At 33.8% G+C, this 24,585-nt stretch overlaps 1 protein-coding gene across 1 annotated transcript in view; it reads left to right on the top strand.

The window, feature by feature from the left end:
- The first annotated feature begins 3,781 nt into the window (after positions 1 to 3,781).
- Positions 3,782 to 24,585, top strand: part of BAZ2B (bromodomain adjacent to zinc finger domain 2B) — a 200,794-nt gene continuing 179,990 nt past the window's right edge. Inside the window, exon 1 of the mRNA XM_049773091.1 lies at positions 3,782 to 3,895. Within this exon, the coding sequence (XP_049629048.1) occupies positions 3,886 to 3,895 (10 nt within the window). The 5' untranslated portion in view covers positions 3,782 to 3,885. The remainder of the gene's footprint in view (positions 3,896 to 24,585) is intronic.

Genomic DNA, 24,585 nt, shown 5'->3' with positions numbered 1-24,585 from the left:
TTGTAGCTTTCTTTGATTTATGCTTTCCATTATGTTTTTATAAAAAAAAAGAAAAATAAAAGGATCATTTTCTTTTGTTAAATTTCCTCAAAACCTCTTCAGTTCATAGATATGTGTCTTACTTTAGTTCTCTCACCTAAACAATTATAAGGTGGCTAATATAACTATTTAAATTACTTCATAACTTTTCAATGAACAGAATATATAATCTTTATTGATTTAAGTATATAAACTGAGCTCCTTAAGATATGCCTTCTAAAGTTTCATTTTTAAATTTATATGTTATAAAACATCTAAATATTGTTATCTTGTACAATAGCAAAAATTATATTTTGAGAAAAGGAGTAAGTACATGATTATTGCTGTATGCCTAAGAATATAAAATGGATCAAACTGTATTTGATGCATTTATTATTTAACATGTCACTTAACATGAAAATAATTCACTATTTGGGTTTTGGGAATGCTCTTAAAACTTTATGTATAAAATTATACATAATAAATAATAAAATAAAAAAACCAAAAAAAAAAAAAAAAAAAAATAAAATCATCATATTCAATTCTCTAACAAACTTGAAGTAGAAAAACCCAAGGATTGATTTGTTTTGAGTTATTATATGTCATAATTTTTAGTAAAATTACATGTAGTAAATATAGCAATATAGTAAACATAAAATAGTAAAAATTGATATTCTGTTAATACAATCCTTAAAACCATATTGGTGTGTTAGAGAAACACGTGCTATTATAAATGTGTGCAGCAATACCATATATAATACATTGGTTTGTACTTAGAGTGCTTGCATTTTATTATTTTCAATGGGAAATATAAAATAAGGAATTTCAAAATCTAGTAAGGGAGATTCCTGAAACACTTAGACAGTAATATAGAGCTAAATCGTGTACAGAAGTGTGAAAGGATAAACTGATAGTGAGATAGGAAAGCAGTGGGGCAAAGGCATAACACAGAGGGTAAGAAACTATAAACTTGGTATTTTTGAGAGACAGGGACCAACCCACTTGTATTGGGAACTGTTGTTTACTGCTGCTTATTTACCTTGAAATAAAAATCAGATATGTATTTTTGTTAAATGGGACCAGAAATAATACAGTGGGTACAGTGCTTGCCTTACCTGTGTATTCTGGGTTTGATTGCTGGCATCCCTTATTGCCCCTCCAATCCCACTAGGAGTAATTTCTGAATGCAATGTTAGCTGTAAACCCTGAAAACTGCTTGGTGTGGCCTGAAAACAAAACAAAAACAAAAACAAAAACAGCCTAGTTATGACATACTAAGATGCTACTATTGTGGACGTTTTTCTTTTCTTATGAAATGGGAGATGGGAAATTTACATTATGTTTTCTTTATATTCTTTCAGGGGCCACAATTCTCTACCTTTTAAAAGTCTGTATCTTCCTTAGCCTTTATCTGCTCTAGCCCTAGTTATTGCTTGCTTACCAATTTTAATTTTCTGGAAGAATAAACTAAATTTGTGAAATTAAATATAAATTTGGAAATTGAAAGTGTATATTATAAATTTAATTTTAAAAACCTATAATTATTAGTATTTGTTTAGAGCCCAGATTAGGTGATTTGCAGACTTGCTAGCAAGATGGTTGATTTTCTGAGTAACCTTAATTATGTTATGACCCAACCTTGATTTGAGAAAATGCTACAAGAAAAATTGATGTGAAATTTGTTATTTAATATCTATAAAGATATTATTGGAAAAACGAATGTACTGAAGTATTGTTATTGAAAAGTATAGGCAAAATTTCTTTCAATTCTGAGTAATAAAACTTTGATTTTTTTTTTTTTGTAAATAGCTCTTATAGTGATTAAGTATTATTACCTATTTGGCTTCAATTGCTAGGAATCTCATGTACATCTTAGAATTTTCCAGTCTTATAAAGGTGTATATGTTTCAAAGTTATGTTCCATTCTTTTTTGCCACTTCTTCCTACTTCCTCTCTACTATGTTGTCATATTTTGAAGGCGTTTTGTTCTACTATACATATTTCTGAAAGCCATTTTAATTCTTTTGAAATAAGATGGATAATAACCAGTTAAACCTTACTTACTGCTTTCAGAAGGCAAGCAAATAAAAACAATCTTTATATATACACTCATTTCCCATTACCCTCCTCCCCCTCTTTTATTTTGTGTGTATTTAAGTCTTGAATGACTAATCTCTACTTTGGTTTCTTGGACTTGCCAAGGGCAGGGGAATTCTTTTTGAAGCTTTGTGTCTATACATAGTTACCATACCTTAATATTCAAACTTGCTGATCAAAGTACTTTGAGTAAAACAAAACATCTACTATTTTATGTGCTTCTATATTTTTGTTCAATTACCCTGTAAGTTTGACCTTTTGTGTGCAACTAAGACATGGATCATTGAAACATTATTAAATATTGAATACATACTCTTTTGAAATGATTCATATTGTTATAATGAGAACTAGTCTGAGATTGCACTCATTGACAATTGTGTACTTTAATATTTGATATTAACTTTATTGTTTTAGTCTCTATTTCAGTATGTTAAAATTTTATTTTGCAAATGAGTTAAATAGAAGCTTGTTTTATGTAATAATTTAATATCTTGATGAGCTATATAACATTTTAAAAGGAAGCAAAAACTTCTGTATTCAAACTAAAGCATGTTGCATTCAGAATAGAATATATAATCATGGTCTTACTATTTGAGGAATTTAAATATTAATCTTATAGATTACAATATCTGTTTTAAGTAGAGGATCTTATATTGACTGAACTTTTTAAGTTTGTTATATAAGCTCTTATTTACTTACAATTTCAAAGGGAAAATTCAGCAATTTGGGAGGACAACTATAGATAAAGAAACAATTTTCAAGTCAATAATAAATATTTTTAATGGAAATAAGGCAATTACTTTCTTTAGTAAATGAATTTTAAATGTGTAGAGAATGGTTTGAAACTTTATAAAGTTTTTATTCTTGAAATGTTTTCTAACTGCCAGTTATAGTCTCATTTGTCAGAACTTAATAAAATAAAATAGCTTATGCTTTGATTGACAATTAAATTTTCATCTCAAATATAAATTAAAACCTTATCCACAGTTGATGAAGCAGCCCAAACTGAAAAACTTTCCCTTCTTTTTTTCAAGTTTTGGAGCATTTTTCTTTCTTAAAATCTTGTCAGTACTACCTTTTGTTTACAATTTACTTGCCAGAAGAAATTTTTTAAGCCTTCTTAGCGATTCATTTTTTCAGGCATTTCTCATTATAAACTGTGAGTCTATATGCGTGTCACGAATAAACCTTCCTTTGGGGGAAAAAAAGGAGAGAAGAAAAACAGGACTCTTTATTGTCTGTTTTGACGTTAATAAAATTTAGGAGCTAAAAAAGAGATTACTTTAGAGTTCAGCCTTACCTGGCTTGATCTTGTCACGTGAGCATTCACGTTTACTGGTGATCTGAGTGCTCCACCTGCCTTTCAGTTTGTTTACCAGGAAATCAAGATGTGTAAACTGCAGGAAGTACTATTTGACCCTCTCTGACAGTATCTCATTACAATAATTGCTAATCTCTGAATAAGACAGCCATGTTTTGTGAGTAACAGAGAGAGAGAGGTTGTGTTAGGTAGATTTTAGGTGTTTCAACAAACACAGCATTGTAAATGCTTGCTTGGGGATTATGTTTTCATGAAAGCTTTTGATAAAAGACATATGGTGACCTTTGGGGTCAGCAAAGCTAGGAAGCTAGGACACAATAGTAGGTATTCTTTCATGCCTTTTAACTGAAAAATATCACGGCTTGTTGTTTTGGAGTGCTGTCACTGCTCTGAATCGAAAGGATAATGGCTACTTCCTGATTAAACCCACTCTCCACAGTAAGCTGTTAATGTTCTACTGCATGTCTTTTTCTCCTGTAAGTGCAAAAGTGTCTGATGTTTCTTTACATTGTATCACTGTCTGTTAATTGATATCTCTGTTACAAATGTATCCTGAAGTTTACAATTTGAGTAGAAACTATTGCTTTAAGTTTGGAGGATTTTTTTAATGAAAAGTATTTCTGTTTGATATCAAATCCAAGTATTGCATATACTTGTTGTAGATTCTGGTTAAAGAAATAAAAAAGACTAATTGAAATGACGAATTTAGCTGTCACTTTCTTGACACCTTAAACAAAATTTTAAGAATTACTTTGAATCATACTTTTTCAGAAAATATCTGGATAAGTTGATGTTATTTTTATTTAGTATTTTTAGAAATTTACTTATATTTATTAACTGTTGATATGTGCTATTATTTAAATTCTTATTTTAAAATTAGATAAAAGATGATTGTGATATAAAAACAATGTAAGAACAAAGAATATAAGAAGGGAATAATGAGCTGCTTAGTTTTAATCCTAAAGCTGGCTTTCTCTCCATCTGTGGTCGTGGGACAATCATTTAAACTGCTTACCTCAGTTGTCTTGTCTACTGTTCATAGGAACACTAAGTAAATATGTATGTTTGTTTACTTTGTGGTAGTACAAACTAGAAATAAATGAATTTTCACAGGTATTTTATAAAATGGAGAACTGTTTCTGAAGATAAAAAGGGAAATACTTTAATATCACATGAAATGAGAAATAATGAAAATATTTTATGCAGTTGTATAAAATAATAATAAAAATGATAGCATTGACCTTTTATTTTAACAGAACTGCTAGTTTTGCATAAACCCTAGATAACATTGCCAAAGGATTATACATACTATTGGATACATGACTAAAATGATTATTAGAAAACTGGGAAATGATTTAGTAGAGCCAAACATTTTAAAATTATATATATTTCTCCAAAATTTTTATTCATAAAAATGAGATTACTTAAAGTAGAAAGGCATGTGCTTATTATCACAGGTGTTCTTTATCTAAAGAGTAAGATATTCAGATTTTAATATTTAATATTAGGTATACTAGCTATATGGTAGAAAACATTAGAAAATTTTTAAACATTAAAATCTTATTGAAGGTACTTCTAGATCTTATTATTCAGTAATACATAAATATATCCTAAATTTTCTTTTCTGAACTAATCCTGTTGTTTAAAGTAACAATAATTTTAAATATAAATCATTGGCAGATTCTAAGAAAATTCTGAAGATTATTTTAAATGAGCATTCTAGTTTCATCAGCTTTTTGAAGTAGGGCCTCTTATTATGTGTTAAATAATAGATACAGTTTACAAATGTTTTTAATGTGTACAAACCAGTGGATTAATAGTAGGACAGGCAAACTTTACCTTTAACCTCCTTGTTCTTTTTGTTTGGGTATGAATATTAAATTGGTATGACACAAATAGGAGAAAAACATTCAATACAGGTTTTATTTATTTAATATGTTTTATATTACATGGGATCCCACATAGAAACAAGATCCCAAAGGAATGGTGAAACCTTACTTGTATTTAGTTGAACAAAGAGAGGCAATTTGTGGAAAAGTGACTTGGCTATGTGAGGAGGCTAAAAGAAAGATAAGAATTGTTTTTCACAAAAGTCTATTTGTGTAGAATTCTCTGCTTCAACTTCTTTCTTGATGTTAAGAATGCTGCTTTTCTTCTGACAGTTTAAGGATACCTTTAATACAGGCATTTTATTTCCTGCTTTTAAAAAAAAGGTCAGTATAATTTTTGTTTGCTTGCACATACCTCTAAAGCAAAAGAGTCAATAATGCTAGATTGGCATATTTTTGGTAACGTGATGTGAACTATTTTACTGTCACCTCACTCAGTTTTTCACTATAATCACATGAGGTACAGGTATACAATTGATGCCTTTTTTATTGATTTTTATTTTATAATATCTAAATAATTTGATGAATTTTATCCTGTAGCCAGTATGGTGTGAGAGCCAGACCAAAAATACTAAATTTTTGGTTAATGAAAATTAATTTCAGAAATGTATTTACTTTCTAAGTTTAGGCTGATAGTTTTTTAGTAAAGGCACTTTGTCTAGTTTTTATTCTCCATAATTTTTCCACATATCATGGCTGTTTGCTAAACAGGCACTCTGAATTATTGACAATATTAGTGGAAAGAAAAAAAATTAGATGCCTTAAGACACTAATAATTTAATGGAAAAGGCAGAATGAGCTGTAGTGTCAAGTAGTGAAATCTGCTTTAATGAGCTAACTCTATGCTAACCTATGCTAAAGGAAGCACAAGGAATATAGCACATTCTTTGTTTGCATAAATAATTTGCATTTGGGTTGGTTTCTAGGTAAATGAAATTATCAGTAAGTGAAACTTTGAAAGACCTTTTCTTATAGAACATATTAATAGTTAGGGTAGATATAATTATTAAAATAAATATAATGAATAAAGCATGACATTTTATGTTACCCGGTGACAGGTGCTGGGTAGGGAAGAAAAAGTAAAATCAGCCAAGAGGTTATAGTGATGATGGGGTATAACCAGAAAATGGGGAAAGACTCACAGAGAAGGTGATAATTTGAGCGAAGATCAAGGAAGTTAACTATATGGTTATCTTTGGGAATAGCCCTCCAGGCAGAAAACTTGAGACAGGAGCCTGCTTGATGTGCTCAACTTTATGATAGAGGCCAGTATGATCAGAGACATACTGTGTGAAGGAGACAGAAATAAAGAGGTTGTTGACAGGTAATGGGTTAGGATATTTACTCATTTAGGGCTTTACAGGTCTCACTAGGATCTTTGAGGAGGAGCCATTTTGCTGTTTTCTTAAAGGATCATTCTAGTTCTTATGCTAAGAATAGATGTAGGGAGGTTATGACCACTGGTTAGAAGGTTCTTAAAATAATCTATGTTGGATGGCAGTGACTTGGGTAAGGATGGTAACATTGAACTCTGATGTTTTAAAGATATGAACACAAAGTTTTATTGGTCGAATGTTAGATGATGAGTAAGTGGGAAGAAATTAAGATTTTGATATAAGATTTGATTGAGCAACTGGAAAGATGGTTTTACCATAAACACTGATATTAGAAAAGTTTTTTTTAATAAAGGTTAGAATTAGGATATGGACTTGATGGTATATTTTCAAGAGACCCTTTAGATATGATATCCAAATACAGATTTTAAGGTTTTTCAGAATAAACGTTATCTAAATTGATACTATAAAAGAAAGTGGGCATAAACAACTAAAATGGAGTTTCTGCTGAAATTTGAAAGCATTTATTATACACAAACTTGAATCTTGGCATTAACTAAATAGTTTATGAACTATAACATAACGCTTACACACTTAAAAATAGTTGTTGGGGCTGGAGCTGATAGCATAGCGCACTTGCCTTGCATGAGACACGTTTAGGTTCAATTCCAGGCATCCCAGGCACCACCTGGAGTGACTCCTGAGTATCTCTAGGTGTGAATTAAAAAATTAAAAAAGAAGAAAATAGTTGTTACATATTTCAGAGAGCTTACTCTTCTGTATAGCTAGATGTTCAGAGTATTTTAGTGCCTACACTATCCATGTGTCTGTCATACTGAAAGCCTCTACTTAGGTTGATTCTCCCACAGTATGTAAGGAGAATACTATTTCCATTTTGTATTTGGAAGCTGAGTCTTGGAGTCTAAAATCAGAAAAACAAAAGGTGATTGGGCTGGATTCAAATCTACTTGTATATTTCATTGCTTATGCCCCTGATTTTAAAGTTATACATTATATCTTTAATTTCAAATTTTACTTTTTTTTGTTTTTGTTTTTGTTTTTGTTCTGTTTTGTTTTGGGGCCATAACGAGCAGTTACTACAGGGGTTACCCCTAGCTCTGTACTCTCATTCCTGGCAGCCTTGGTGTACCTTTTGGGATGCTGGGAATAGAACCCAGGTCTGTCCTGGGTTAGCCTCGCACAAGGTAAATAAAAGCCCTACCGATGTGCTATTTTGTTTTTTGCTTTTTAGCCACACTGGGTGATGTTCAGGAAAAACTCCTGGTTCTTCAGTCAGAATTACTCCTTTCAGTAAGTTCTTGGGGGACCCTATGGTATAACGGGTATAGAACCCACACTGTCCACATGCAAGGCAAGTGCCCTACCTGCTGCACATAGATTATTGACCCAGAGGTTTTTTTTTCGGTTGGTTGTTTTTAATATTAGTTAACATTTACTGATTGCTGTGAGGCATATGATTTATAGATTTTTGAGAACTGTATCAAGTCATTCCTGACCTCATTGCTTTTTGTTTACTTTTTAAAAAGTTAGAGCTACTGTCATCATCTTTTTCCCTTTTAACATGCTGTGACCTTGGGAATAATAACCCAAGCTTTTTGGAATCATGTTTAAATTATAAAACCTCAGATTAAGTGCCTGAGTACTTCCTAATTAATGAAGAACGAATTTTAACTCATGTATTTTGTCTGATGAAAACCTCCCTTCATTAGCTATTTTCCAGGGAAGTGAAAGTGATAAATAGCTGTATTGCTGCCTGGAAAAGCAATGTTCTCCAAGATGCCAATGAGCATTTTCACTATAAAAGTGAACATTAGTTGTTCTACTTCAGTAGAGAATTAAAAAAAAAGTTGTTTGGAAACATTTTCTTTTAATAGAATGCTGCCATATTTTAATAATGTAAACAATTTGCCTTTATCTAAAAGTATAAATTGTTTCTTACATTTCAAGTGAGTGATTATTGTTTATATCTTTTTAAAGTCATTCAAACATTCTGTGGGAAAGACATTTTTGACAGTTAATTTATTTAAAAAAGCCTGCTACGGACATGAAATAGCCTATAATCCTAAAGGTCATTTTCAGCATATACTAAGGAGAATTGCCTACCTTTTGTTTTTCTGGCCTATAACCAAAGACTTTATTAAAACTCTGCTATTTTATACATTCTGTATAAAAGTTTATGGTACCTTTATAAAACTATTTTTTATTTGCTTGTCTAGTCTTCTCTTTCATTCTTATATTCCAAATACTTATGTATAATTTATTTTGGTACTGCTGTGATCACTAAAGAAGATTATTAAATAAAATTTGTTTTGGCTTGACCCTAAAATTCTTTATAAACAGACTTAAATTACTTGTAGAAACTCATATCTTAATTATAAAGTTCTCAGAAGTATATATGCTGAACATTTTTACTTCATGCATAAAATATTAGTATAGATTTACACATTCTTCAGATATTTTGTCTTATTTCTTATGTGAACAATGCCTTTCCTTTAACCCAGGGGAAAAAATGACTGGTCAGATTTTTCTGTTAAAAGTATCCTATTAACTATTTTTAATAATTATGCAAAATGAATTCTCTTATACCCTTGATTAATTATAGTGTCTAGGGAAATGAGTATTCTGATTAATTTTTCCCAGAATGCCTCTTAGCATTTTTTATTGAAAATTTTACTTAATATATTTGTGCAAGTATGAAATTGAATTATTTTTTGATGATTTGAAGACAATAGAGGGCTACTGGGTCCTGATTTGACAATTTCAGAGACTGCTAATATCATTTGGTAAACAAAGTACAAACAAATATTAAATATGGGTCTTGATTTGATAATTTGTGCAACTAATCTAGTTTTGTAAACAAAGCATAATTAAATATTAAATATGTAACAGTAATTAAAAAAACACCAGAGATATTGGAAGGGGGATAAAATTAATTGCTAAGTGAGTTATATAAATAAGTAAAATACTATGAATTGACAATAAGAGAAGTGACTGGAATGTTTAAAGTTCTCTTTCAGTGCTTAAAACTTAGTTCCTATTTGCAAGGACATAAAACTTAAATTGTAACTGTTTTATTGAGATATAATTCATATACCATCTATATTTTACGTTAATTATAAGTAAATACATAACATAAAATTTTAACATTTTAAATACATAGCTTATAAACATTAATAACATTTACATTGTTGTGCAACCATTGCCACTATTTCCAAAACTTTTCACCACCACAAACAGAAACTCTTTAGTCATTAAGCAATATCTCTCATTTCCCCCTCCCCTAGTCCCTAGTAACCTTCAGTCTACTTTCTGTCTCCATGAATATGCGTGCTTTAGATATTTCCTAGAAATAGCACTTAACCTTTTATGTCAGGATTATTTTATTAAGTATGATGCTTTCATGGTTCATCCATGTTGTTGTTTGTATCAGAATTTTATTGCTACTTGTAACTGAGTGAAAGTCTATTACATACGAGATAATAAATATATATGGGCAAATATATGCATCTCATCTTTTATCCATTCAAGTATAGATGATCAACTAGGTGTCTAGTAGCTGTTCCAGTACAAATAGTTGTTCCAGTTGCTAGTTTTGTTGTTATGTTCATTGGAGTAGAATTGCTAAGTCATGTGGTTATTTTTATGTTTAGCTTTTAGAATTATTAAGCTGTTTTTTCACAATGTGTCAACTATTAATTTTTATTCTACAGCTACAGAGTATGTAAAGTATTAGGCTGAGTAGATGCTGACTTCAGCACATGCAAAATACGATTTCAAAGTTAAGAAAAGGCATATGTTATGCATGTATAAAGAAACAAGGGTTATATGGTTGGTTGGTTTTAGGACCATGCACTGTCTAGTGCACAGGAGTTCTCCCTTCTCCTGTGGCACTGAGGGGAATCATATAGTACTAAGGATTGAACTTTGACTTTTAGGGTGCTCCAGCCCACTGAACTCTGTTTTGGCCTAAAGAATCATCTCTAAAAGAAAATTTTTATAAAATAATTGAAGCTTCTAGTGGTATGTAAATATTTTCTTTCTTTATATATATATATGATCAAATATATATGTTTATATATATATATATATATATATATATATATATGATCAAATTTTTACTTATCCATCCCTAGAAATTTGGTATTATAAGATAGGTAAAGTTTTAAAGTATAATTTGGTTTTTTTATTTTGGTATGTGTGCTTTTCTATTTTTATTTTTTAAATTAAGTTTCTTTATTTATATACCATATTATTATATCATGCTTACAAAAACTTTTATGCTTGAGTTTCAGTGTGAATGTACATCACCCTTCACTAGTGCTATCTTCCCACCACCAGTATTCCCCCATTTCCCTACCTCACCTCAATTCTCTCCTTGTCTCTCAGAAAGACATTCTGCATCTCTCTCTTTCACTACCATTGCCATGGTAGTTGTCATTATGGTTGGTGCTCTAACTGCACTCACTGGACTTCATGGCAAGTTTCATGTCATGAACTGGTCCTCCTGGTGTTCAGCTCTATTGTCTCAATATTATTGCTATACTGTCTTATTTTTCTTATATCCTGCAGATGAATGAGACTATTTTATATCTATCCCTCTCCCTCTGGCTCAGTTAACTCAGCATAATGGTCTCCATGTCCATACATTTATAGGCAAATTTTATGACTTCATTTTCCCTAACAACTGCATAATATTCCATAGTATAAATGTTCCACAGTTTCTTTAGGCACTCATCTGTGGTTGGATACCTGGGTTGTTTCTAGATTCTGGCTATTGCAAATTGTGCTGTGATAAACATAGGGGTGCAGTGTAGAATAAAATATAAAATATAAAGCATATAGTCCTCTTATTGGATTAGGCTGCACCTTCCTTCCTTCCTTCCTTCCTTCCTTCCTTCCTTCCTTCCTTCCTTCCTTCCTTCCTTCCTTCCTTCCTTCCTCCCTCCCTCCCTCTCTCCCTCCCTCCCTCCCTCCCTCCCTCCCTCCCTCCTTCCCTCCTTCCCTTCCCTCCTTTCCCTTCCCTTCCCTTCCCTTTCCTTTTTTTCCGGACCACACCTGTTTGATGCTCAGGGGTTACTCCTGGCTAAGTGCTCAGAAATTGCCACTGTCTTGGAGGGAGCATATGGGACACCGGGGGATCGAACCGCTGTCCTTCCTTGGCTAGCGCTTGCAAGGCAGACACCTTACCTCTACTGCCACCTCGCCGGCCCCCAGGCGCCGTGTTTCTAACCCCTCAGGTGGATGGGTCTGAAGCTGCAGGATAACAGCAAAGAAATAATTCACAAGCAGTCAAAGTTTCATCAGTCAGCTCGCTTTATTCCATGTCTTTTTCTCTGCCATGAGTCTTTCTGTGATCTGCTTTCTTTGCCTAGCAGTTTCTCCCTTGTCTTCCCCAAACAGACTCTTTTATTCTTTCTTTAAAGCAGCTCACCCCATTCCAGGTGTGGGCAGGTCTGATCATCCAGATGGGATTAACATCTCAAAAGAAAGTTTAGATAAAAGGGTGTTGGGAGAGGCTTACAGTGCAGAGGGCATTTGTATTTATTAAGAATAATTTGGGGGCCCGGAGAGATAGCACAGCGGCGTTTGCCTTGCAAACAGCCGATCCAGGACCAAAGGTGTTTGGTTCGAATCCCGGTGTCCCATATGGTCCCCCGTGCCTGCCAGGAGCTATTTCTGAGCAGACAGCCAGGAGTAACCCCTGAGCACCGCCGGGTGTGACCCAAAAACCAAAAAAAAAAAAAAAAAAAAAAAAAAAAAAAAAACAAAACAAAAAAAAAAGAATAATTTGGTATATTCTGCCAATTTTTTAAAGATGTTTTAAGATACTTGTTTTAGTTGTCTTTCTATATTTTAATTAATTGCTGTATTTTGGTTTGTGGACAATACACAGCTGTGGTTTAATGAAAAAAAATTATTAATTATGTCACTAAGATAGAGTTAAAAAGTTGTTGATAGTTGAGTTTCAGTCATACAATGTTCCAAAACTCTTCCTTTCACCAGTGTTCATTTCCTACCTCCAATTTCTCTAGATTTCTTCCCATTTTCACCCCCTCCCTACTTGCCTCTATGGCAGACACGTTTTTCCTGTCTGTATCCTCTTCTCTACACCCCCTTTTCTGTCTCTCCAGCTAGGATTTAACCCTTGGATCTGTGCTCAGGGATCACTTTTGTTGTGCTTGGAGGAGGGGATTGAACCTGAACTCAGGTTGTCTGAACATAAGTCAAGCATTCTGCCTATTGAACTATTACCATAACTCTTGTAGCCTTTTATAACAAAATCTTTTTTTGATGTTGTTGTTTTTTGAACCACACCCAGTGATGCTCAGGGGGTTACTCCTGGCTATGTGCTCAGAAATTGCTCCTGGCATGGGGGACCATATGGGACACCGGGGATCAAACCGACATCCATCCTGGGTCAGCCGCGTGCAAGGCAAATGCACTACCGCTGCACTGCGCTACCACTCCGGCTCCAACAAAAACATTCTTAATTATATCAATTGCTAAATATTCTCACATACTCTGTTTTAGTTGCTTTATATTTCAGTGTCTGTTTCTCAATATGGCCCTTTTTGACCTTGTTTTATTTCTATGCCACTACCCTATCAATTTTCTTCTTTGACCCTTAGTCTCATGCTGTGGCCACTCATTTATGCATTTTCATCTGTGGTGCTCTTTGGATTATTCTGTGGGCTTTAAAAGGTCCATATGTTCTTTGGTTGGGAACACTTTGTTATATTTATTTTCTCATAAAACATTTGATAAAATTTCTTTAGAAAGCATTAACAAATTCTTAGTTTGAGAGAAGGTGGAGGGTTTTCAATGGACATCTTAAATATTATTAAATATTAATTTAATTAATTAAATATTATTAAATATTAAATATAATTTTGACTTGGCCTGTGATATGTTAGAGCAGGCAGGGCCCTTGTCTTGTTTGCCTGGGACTCTGGTTCAATCCCTGGTACCCCTTTGGTCTGAACCATGCCAGTAATGATTTTTGAGCACAGAGACAGAGTATTGGGTATACCCTTCACTTAACAACAAATGCATACATTTAGGAGGGGAGCAAAGAGATAATCCAGGAGGTAAGATTTTATATGCAGCTGACTCTGGTTCAAATTCTCCATACAACAAATTATAGCTGGAGTCTTTCTGAATACAAAACCAGTACTAAGCAATCTCTTGAATACCACCAAGTGTTGTCTTCAAACAAAAGCAAACTATAGTAGAATTTACTATAAATGTAAACAGTACTGTTTCTCTTTTCATAAACTGCTGAGAGAACACCAAATTAAAAGCAGATAGATTTGGAGTTTTAGTATAAGTGAACTTAATGTATACTCAGACATTGATTTAGAGGTGTGCAAACATGGATTTATGATCCACTACTGTTCCTTCAAGGAAAAAGCACTACAAAACTCTACATTAATGGCATAAGGAATGAAATATAGACCTGTAGAACAGAATAGAGAAGTTAATTCGTGCATATACAGCCAAATGAACTTTTAAAAGGTCAGAAATATACAATAAGGAATGGCTGTTTTCATAAATAAATAATGTTGGGAAACTATATATTCACTTGCAAAAACCATCTTGCACTATACTAAAAAATCAACTCATAGTGGCGAAAAGACCTATGTACCTGAAACTTTAAAAGCTGTAGAAGAAAGTTTAGAATAGCTTCATAAAATTGCCTTGAAAATTACACCTTGGATCTGATATCAAAAATAACAAAACAAAGTAAACAAACCTATAATAAAACAATTTTATTTCACAACAGAAGAAAAAATAGAGTAAAGGCAGTTTATAGAATGGGATAGATAGAACTTTGTAAATCAAATAAGTTATGAAGGGAAGCTGGAGATACAGTACAGTGTGTATGGTGCTTGTCTTGCATACAACTGACTAGATTCGAACCCCAGCATAGACATACATATCTATATCCTGAACCCTGTCAGGATTAATTTTCTAAGGTCAGAGCCAGGAGTTTTCCCTCAGAATCACTGGATATGGCTCCAAAACAAATCTGTTGAAGTGTCAATCTCCAAAATATGCAAATAACTCATGAAATTTATAATAAATTGGTCAGTAACCTGAATTTAAAGTAGGCTAAGGAACTTAAGATGTTATTTCAAAGAATACTTACAAAGAGACATTTTTTTAGTGCCCAACATCACTAATCATTAAAACATGCAAATCAGGTCCTCTGTGTGATACCATATTATACTTTCACAATGGCTATTGTTAAAAAAAAAAAAAAGACTAGTATTAAATAGAATGTGGAGAAGCTGAGTCCCTTGCAACACTAGGAGAAATAGTCCAACTGCTGTGAAAAATAATATAGAAAGGCTCCTCAAGAATTTAAGAAGAGAATTACTATACAGTTTAGCAACTCTATTTTTATTCAAAAGAAACAGAAGCTTGAGCTGCTTCTGTGTTCAATACAATTTTGTTTACAGTGATTAGATATGAAAAATAACCTATTAACAAAGATGAAGAAACAAATTTATTGTCTTTATACTTTCAACCTTAAAAAAAGAGAGAGAGAATTCTGGGGCCAAAGCAATAGGGTAGGGTAGGTTGCTTGCTTTGTATATGGTCAACCCACATTGAATCCCCAGCATCCTATATGGCCCCCCAAACTCCACCAGGTGTGATCCTTGAGTGTGGAGCCAAAAGTAAGTTCTGACTACTGCGAGTGTGACTTCTAAACAAAACCTCAGGGGCTAGAGCAATAACACAGCTGTAGGGTGTTTGTCTTGCTCCAGGCTGCCCAGGATGGGTTCGATCCTCAGAATCCCATATGGTTCCCTGAGCCAGGAGTAACTCCTGAGAGTCACTGGATGTGGCCCCAAAACAAAAACAAAAAACAAAACCCTCAAAAATCAAAGAGAATTCTGCAGAATAAAACAACACATATTGTGTTAGATGAAACAAACCAGATACAGAAAAACTAACACTGCATGTCTCATCTCAAATATATGAAGTATCTAAATATTGCTAAGTTTATAGAATCTGAGAATGGAGTCGTGATTTCAAAGGATGGTGAGTAAAGGGCAATTATTAAACAAAGGGTACAAAATTTTATTTAAACACAATTAAAGCTCTAGAGATCTTTTTCTGAAACAATGTGTTTATAATCAGTAATGATGGCACACTTAAAAGTATTATTTAAAAGGTAGGTCTCTGAGACCCCTAGATTTAGAGGTCTGTCTTTATCATCCAGATCGAAGCAGAAGTCTTCCATATGGCAGAAAAACACCAAGGGGAGAGTAAATGAATGTGAAAGGAGTCTATTGATAATCCCATGACAATATATTCCAAGGGTAGGGAAACCTGTATCTCTTAGGCCAAGGGGATTCCCGTTTTGGATGACCCCAACATTTACTGTGCCTATGCAGGGGGAGGGGGAGAGACAAAAAACACTAAATAATCCTTTTTTAAAATTTTTTAATTTTTTATTTTTTTATCTAGTTTTGATCAAATTCTTTGTTTTGGGGTAAATATTGAAGTAGTTGTCCATTTTTTAATTATATATTTACTTTTTCTTTCTTCTTTTCTCTTCTTTCTCCTTGCACCTTGTCATATTTCCTAGCTCAAGACCATGGCAACTATGTGGTACATATTTTTATGGCTGCAGTGCTCACTGAATATCTTATTTGATTCCTCTTTTTGAACTGCTGTGGTATTTCACCTTCTTCTTTTCCCCATCATCCCTCAAACCAAGGATGAGAGCCTCTAGAATGACTTCGCTCATAGTTAGCGTAGTCGATTTTTACCCCATTATATTACCTTTGTCTTCCTCAAACAAATCCACATAACTTGATCTTTCTAGTCCCGCCTCCCAACTAGAGGGGGCAATAATGGAGGTACCAAGACCAAACAGTTATAAACCCACTAAGTAATTAACTAGACACAGTGGGGACCATGCATTCTAGCAGCCCCTGGGGACAAGAGTGGAGGATATGGGAGGCAGGAAGGGAGCAGTGTGGGAGGACAATTCGGTGGTGGGAATTCCCCTGATTCAATGTAAATCTGTACTTGGAATATTACTGTGAACGATATTAAAATAAAAATTATGTTAAAAAAAGAAATAAAAGGTAGGTCTCAAAAATTTGTAAATGTACGTGCACACCTATATTCATTGTAGTTTTATGTATAATGTACAAGATTTGTAAACAACCCAATTGTACAATGACACATAAGCAGATAAAGAAATTGTGATGTATATTCACACATGATTGTCACTAAATTGTGAGAAAAGATGAAATTTTGTTTTCTGCTTCAATTTGGACAGTGTTGGAAAGTTCTGTGCTAACCCAAGTGAATCAGGAGAAAGACAGTTTAGGGTGATTGTGCTCAGATGCAGAGTTAAAGAAAATAGTAAGGGAATAGACAGTGCCCAGTTGAAAACAAACCCTGATGATATATTGCCAACAGAATTGAGAACTAAGGCTCCCAAAGGCAGGGTTGGAGGTGAAAGATCCTAAGAACAATGGTAGAGAATATTAACAACCAGTTAAAATTTATTCAGAAAAAAAAGGAGATAAATTTTATAGCAAGTTTTCTTATAACACAAAGAACATTTTATTGTAAAAATTTTGAAAATTAAGAAAATATCAAACTCATTTTTTGTTTCAGGGTATCTACTGATACCCTGGTGATCAAAGTATTTGTAAGTTTGGGTTGAGCTCAAACTGAAAAACAACATATATTGCTTTTATTTCTATTTCAAAGTATTTCTACATCTATTAGAAACAATACAGTCCCTTTCAAAATCAATTTTGAAAACTTTTTAGTTCCTTGTTTTTGAAATTCTCATACTCTACCAACTGAGCTAGACTAATAACCACAAGTTCCTTCTTTTAAAAAGTATTTGTACCTGTAGTATTTTTAACTCTTCCCCATTTTGTAATCCTTTTTTATTTTCCTATTATTATATTTAATGATTTATAATTTTATAGAAGTACTATAAAATTAAAATCAGGTGTTTTGTTTTTAAATACATATCACTACCTTTTCCTGATAAGAATACCTTCCCAAGTTTAAGATTTTTTATTTGGTTTTCAGTTTTAGAGTCACTTCATTGAGCACGAGGGATCAAACCAAGGATTCCTGCTTATAGATAATTACTCTATAGGCCTTTGAGCTATTTTTCCAGCTCCCACAAATCTTAGTTTTAACCCAAATATTTGGATTTATTATAATCATTCAAAACCTAATTTCATCACTTGCTTATTTGCTTTATGGTCAGGTTTTGAGAGGAATTCTAGAGCAACATACTTTGACACATTTTACAAAATTAAACATTGTTTATAGACTTTTAATATTTCATTTTGAAGAGACTTCCTCTACTAGGTGATTACAGTGGTTTCATTTACTCTGAAAGTGTTTTGAGGTCTACTAAAGTTTGGGTTGGACATGCTCTTCAGATCTACACATCTCTCTGTCATTTCAAAATGTTACTCAGACCAGCACTCTCTTAGACTGGTTGGAAGAGTGTTTAAGGCCTCTTTGTGGCCTGTCCTACTATGCACTGGCCTTTTCCAGTAACAGCAAATGTAGGTAAAATTGATAGCAGGGAATCTCTTCATTTGCAACTTGCTCTGCTCCCCCCTTTTATCTTCTTTCTTCCAAGATTGTTCATTTTTATATTTATTTCCTTGCTCTGTTGTCATGATTAGAAACCTTAATTTTTTTACTGAATAATCTGTTTCATAAACTTTCCTCAAATTCTTAAATTTTTCTGTATTTTGATATAAGGCTACATTTTATTGTTTTAATTCTTTGGTGTGAGGGTGAGGCCATACCCCGACTCTGTACTTAGGCAGCATTCCTGGTTGTTCTTTATCTGCTGTTCTTATGTTTTCTTGTAAAAGCCACATTTATGGAGAAACTCACTCTTTTGTTCCCAGGAATATTGAGCTCTTCTTATTAGCTGCCATCAAACTATTGTTTAATGTTTATATTTCAAAAGTCTCTTTATACTTACTACTTAAACTTTATTTGAGGGTCCGGAGCAATAACACAGCAAGAAGTGCATTTGCCTTGCAAGTGGCATCCTATGAGGCCCCCTGAGTCTGCCAGGAGTAATTTATGAGTACAGAGCCAGGAGTAAACCCTGAGTGCTGACTTGGTGTGGCCCCAAAACCAAAATAAAATAAAATAAAAACTTTATTTGTGAGATATATGGTATCTATAAATTTTATCATAGTATGATGTATAGATGTTTTGGTAGATAATCAAAAGTAGAAACTACTGCTCTGGTGGCTATTTCTGAAAAGTATACCAGGTTTTGAATAATGGAATTTGTATAAGATTGATGGATTATTTATGAATCTTACTAAGAGTGCAGTGTCCTGACCTAAATCTATCTGGTCTCTTGCAAAATTATTGCCAAAATGCTAATCCATATAACGAATATCTAGTAGAGTTCTATATTAATCTCTGGATTTTGTTTCTTCTAAAATATTTTGGTTAGTTCTAGTCTTTTTAACTGTGACTTAGACATATTACTGAAACTGAACTCTCAGTCCCAAGGGATAGTATAGCTATAGCAGGTAGGGTGCTTCCTTGCATGCTATGCAGCTGGTTCAGGTTTGATCCCTGGTGGTATATAGGGTCCTCTGAATACCACTGGGAGTGATTCCTGAATGCAGAGCCAGGATGTTGTTCTCCCTTCACTTGCCCTCTCCTTCCCACCCCCAAGAAAAAAGGAAAAGAAACTGAGCTCTAGAGATAATCAGTTTTGCAGGTTTAAGTTGCATATATAAGTTCAAATTTGCATACTTGGGACCATACATTTAATTGATAAGTCTAATCATCTTCCCCATCATCCTCTCTTATCCTCTCCCATTGTCCTCACTCTCTGTCTATGGGCCTTGAAAATGGATAGGCCTGGTAATAGTTATTTGTAGGGGAGGTTGAAAACCTTACTCAGGCAATTACTTTGAAAAGGTGGAATTTTTTTGAATGGCTTGTGATCCTGCTTTTTCTCCCTTTCAGTAGACCTAGTGTATCTGTAAACTCAATTTAAATGCTTCACATTTATCTGACTTACTAGTTCTCCCTGGAAGAGTGCTTTGAGAGGAGACACCTCCACTCCACCAACCATGCTGAATACTCACCTCACCTGGTTACAGGGTGGACAGTTTCATATATTATGTTAGTCTACATATATGTATTTAGCATTTTCATTAATAGTAAATCCAATTATGTTTCAGGTCTTTGGTTATCAGTTCTATTTATATAAGTTTTCTTTATACAGATATATTAATAAATTACCCCATTTTTATTTTCCAACCTGAGTCTCATACATTAAGATGATGATGATTTTCTTTTATTTTCTTTTTTGGGCCACATCTGGCAGCTCTTAGGGGTAACTCCTGGATCAGCACTCAGAAATTACTCCTGACAGGTTCAGGGGACAATATGGGATGACGGACATTGAACTTATGTTGCCCACTTTTCTTTTTCTTTTCTTCTCTCACCTTTGTCTCTTTAACCACCTCTTATTTGCACATAATTTTCTTTTTCTTGTGGTCACTCAGGGGTTACTCTTAGCTCTGTTCTCAGAAACCACTCTTGAAAGGCTTAGGGGACCATATGGGATACCAGGGATCGAATCCCGGTCGGCTACATGCAAGGCTAATGCCCTAGTCCTTGTGCTATCGATCTGGCCATTGCACATAATTTTCTTCCTTTTCTAAAAAATCTTTAGGCAGTTTTGTAGCTTTTTTTGTCTTGTTTTGCTCAGGGGTTACTCCTGGCTCTATGCTCAGAAATCACTCCTGGCAGGCTCAGGGGACCATATAAAATGCCGGGATTCAAACCACCGACCTTCTGTATGCAAGGCAAATGACTTACCTCCATGTTATCTTTCTGGCCCCAGTTTTGTAGCATTCTTTTTTGTTTGTTTGTTTTTGTTTTTGGGTCCCAGCAGCACTCAGGGGTTACTCCTGGCTCTCTGCTCAGAAATCACTCCTGGCAGGCTCAGGGGACCATATGGGATGCCGTGATTCGAAACACCGACCTTCTGCATGAAAGGCAAATGCCTTACCTCCATGCTATCTCTCCAGCCCCAGCATTTTTGATTTACCATTCCCCAACAGTGTAATAGATGTTAGTTGATTATTATTTTCAGGTGAGTATCAAAATTGAACTAGAAGAGCAATGTTGAATGGAAGCATATTGAAACACTATGGCAATGCTTTTCAACTTTGGTTGCTGATTAAAATATTAAAGCTTTCTAAAATTATTAATGCATAGCTTGCTTTTCTACCTCCCACCTCCAGCCCCCATGAGTGGGTGATATAATTAGTTTGAGGGTGAATCTTGACATACATTTAATTATTTTTATATTATATATTATTTGCATTAAGACCACACACAGTAATGTTCAGAGGCACCTCCTGGTTTGATGCTTGTGGGGGGGGGGGAATCATGTAGTGCCAAAGATTAACATCATGTATGAGAGGTTTTGCTTCAGAGCATTGAGCTATCATTCCAACCCTATTTAAATATTTGTAAGATTTCTAATATATAGCCATGGGATCCTTTTTCTAATTACAGATTTCTAATTTAGTTGTTTCTAATATACAACTGTGCTTGAAAAAAATTATAGTATTGAAGAAAGTCTAGATTAAAATGCTTTTTTTATTGTAGTAAAGAGGTCACCTAACAGCAAATATTTTAACACCTAATAGATTAAGTTATTATATTAGAATTATTTTCTATGAAATAAAATATGTCCCTTTGCTTCACTAATTCCAAATTTAGGTCTTTTTGTTGGTCAAATTTTCTGTAATTCAGTGACTTCTTCCACTTATAGTAGGTTTAATACATTTACTTGAGAATATTGTGCAAGTTCTTTCATAATGTTATGCCTGTTCATTAAGACTTAAAATAGATCGTGATCATATAATAAGTATTTAAAGTATTTGTAATATTCTACTTATAAAAGTAGAATGGGAAACATGATTGTTCTCTGCATTATAGTTTCATATATAGTCATATGCAAATTGAACCATAAACCAAATCATTTTTCTATGTATTTGTAAAAAGTATTACTACTTATACAGTTATAATTTATATGTACATATTCATAGTAGTATAAAATTTATCTTGCCAATTAAACTGATTAGAACATTGTTTATCTGTTTTCTGTGGGTTTCCGGCATATGCTTCTTTTGGGGGGGCGGGTTGGTTTTTGGTCACACCCGGCTGCGCTCAGAGGTCACTCCTGGCTCTATGCTCAGAATTCACTCCTGGCAGGCTTGGGGGATCATAAGGGATGCCGGGATATGAACCATCACCCTTATGCATGCAAAGCAAACACCCTACCTCCATGCTATCTCTCTGGCTCCTCCAGTATGTTTTGAGGAAGATGTTCACAAAGAAATTCAGACCAAGTGGACTTAACTGACTTCAAGAAATTGCTAGGTTTTAAATAAAAGTAGTTCACACTAATGAACTAGTCAAACTTCTGTAATGAATTTTAGAAATTTGGTTTTAATATATAAAAACTTGTTTATCTAATAGATCACTTAACAAAATGTTTTGATTTCTGTGGTTTATCAAAATAATAATAAACTGATTATGAGAAAGGCCTAAAATTCTGACAAAAGGATCTGTAATATTTTTATTAAATCAGCCTAATTGAATGATAACAATCATATTAATGCTTTTGCTTCAGTTATTATATTTATAGTATATTTAGAAAAATGTCAAAGTATTCTATAGATATTGATTTGTTTGATTCAATTTACTTGACTATCTTATTAAAAAGATTCAATATATCTTGTGTTTAATGACTTTCTGAAATGTAGAAGTCCTTAACTCGTTTCTAGACATAGTAATCAATAGTCCTGTTGAGAGCCAAATATAAATAATAGATAAATATATAGCATTTAAAATGGTAATATGTGATAAGAGAAATATTATTATCAATGTAGGGATAATTTTTTTTTTTGGTTCTTGGGCCACACCCAGTGACATTCAGGTGTTATTCCAGGCTATGTGCTCAGAAATCATCCCTGGCTTGGGGGAGGGGACCATATGGGACGATGGGAAATTGAACCATGGTCCGTACTAGGTCAGCCACATGCAAGGCAAACGCCCCACCTCTGCCTCACAGCTCCAGCCCCATTGTAGGGATAATTTTTTAAAAAATATTACCAAAAAAGGTATCATGAAGAAGGCCCTGTGTGAGAGATATTTGGATCTTCTAAGTTAGATTTGCAGAAGAAAATACTTTTAGTTGAGAATATAGTTTAGGATTTTTGGGGAGGGGCACATCCAGTGATGCTAAGGGGTTACTCTTGGTTATACACTCAGAAATCTCTCCTGGCTCAGGGACCATATGGGACACCGGGGATCGAACTGTGGTCTATCCTAGGTCGGACTCGTGCAAGGCAAACACCCTACTGCTGTGCTATCTCTCCGGCCCCTCACTGAAAATATATTTTAAAAATAGAGATTCAACTATGTGAAAAACTTATGACTTAGAGTTATTAAATGCTCAGTGTCAGGTTCTGTTTATTTGTACCATAGTTGGAAATGAAGTCTAGATTTCCTTACTCTTGGTGTTCTATTCTTCTTTGTATTTGTTCTTTTATTAGGAGGTGTGAAAATGCAGTGTAGTTGTCATATATATATATTATTGTTATATTTACTATTTTTCTGAAGATCTGTAATCATCTAAAGAAAATTTAATTTTTAGATATTTCAGAAAGTTCAACAGTTACTGATTTAATTGTTATCACTAAATATAAGATTATAGAAGACCAAAAAGTAAGTTTATATTCATACTAAACAGAGAATGACTGTTTCACCATAGGATAAAGTGACTTTTTTCATACTCTTTTTTGTTTGTTTTTTGGGTCACACCAGGCAGTGCTCAGGGATTACTCCTGACTCTGTGCTCAGAAATCACTCTTGGCAGGCTTGGGGACCATATGGAATGCCAGGATTCGAACCATCATCTATCTTGGGTTGGCTACATGCAAGGCAAATGCCCTACAGCTGTGCTTTCTCTCCAGCCCCTGTTTTTCTACTCTTATTGTAGTAGAATTGGGTTAAAACATAGTTGCTCAAGGCTTGTTCCTAGTTCTGTGCTTGGGGATCATTTCTGGAGGGGTTCTGGGGCCATGTGTGGTACTGGAAATTGAAACTAGGCCAGCTACCATTCCAGCCCCTGTTGGGTTTTTGTTTTTACAAAATGCCAAATTCAGTGTAAATTTTAATGACTTAGTATTTTGTATTCAAAGTATTAAGACATTTCTATTCTAGTTCTGGACTTAAACTATTTCCACTCACAGTTCCTTTTCACCCAAGAAAATTTTGCATGACTCAGGTATATATATGTACCTGAGATGTTTCCTATTAAAATCACAAATTTATATTTAAAAATATTTAAGAAGTTGTGTGATCTCATATAGGATGTGACCTCACAGTTTTAAGATTTACCATCTATTTTAAGGATCTAGAGATAAGCAGTAGTCTCTGCTTCTCAAAGCTCTCAGTGTAGTATGAGGAAAGATATCAAAAAAGAAAAGTGTTATACAATGCCTTATGTGGTTTCGTTGCGAGTATAAAGAACAACAACAACAAAAGGACTGCCTAAGGCATCTTAGTGAGTCAGAATCATTTGCCAGATTAGGTAACCCATGAAATGAGATCTAGAATATAATATAGTGTAGTAGTTTGCAATAAATAATCTACACAGATATGCAGGTTATAAGAGGCAAGAAACTCACACTACAAGCAGTTCACCATAAAGCCAGTTGGTCCACACAGGGAACCCCAAGCTTGGAGGTAAAAGCTCTCTCTAAAGTTTCCTGCCTCCCATTTATTAATTCAGCTCCAAAAAGCACTCTCCCCTCAGGGGGAGGGGAAAAAAAAC

Source organism: Suncus etruscus, chromosome 5, assembly GCF_024139225.1.
Source record: "Suncus etruscus isolate mSunEtr1 chromosome 5, mSunEtr1.pri.cur, whole genome shotgun sequence".
NCBI classification, from domain to species: Eukaryota; Metazoa; Chordata; class Mammalia; order Eulipotyphla; family Soricidae; genus Suncus; species Suncus etruscus.
Note: the sequence above shows the minus strand (reverse complement) of the source record. Positions and strands in the feature narration are given on the sequence as shown.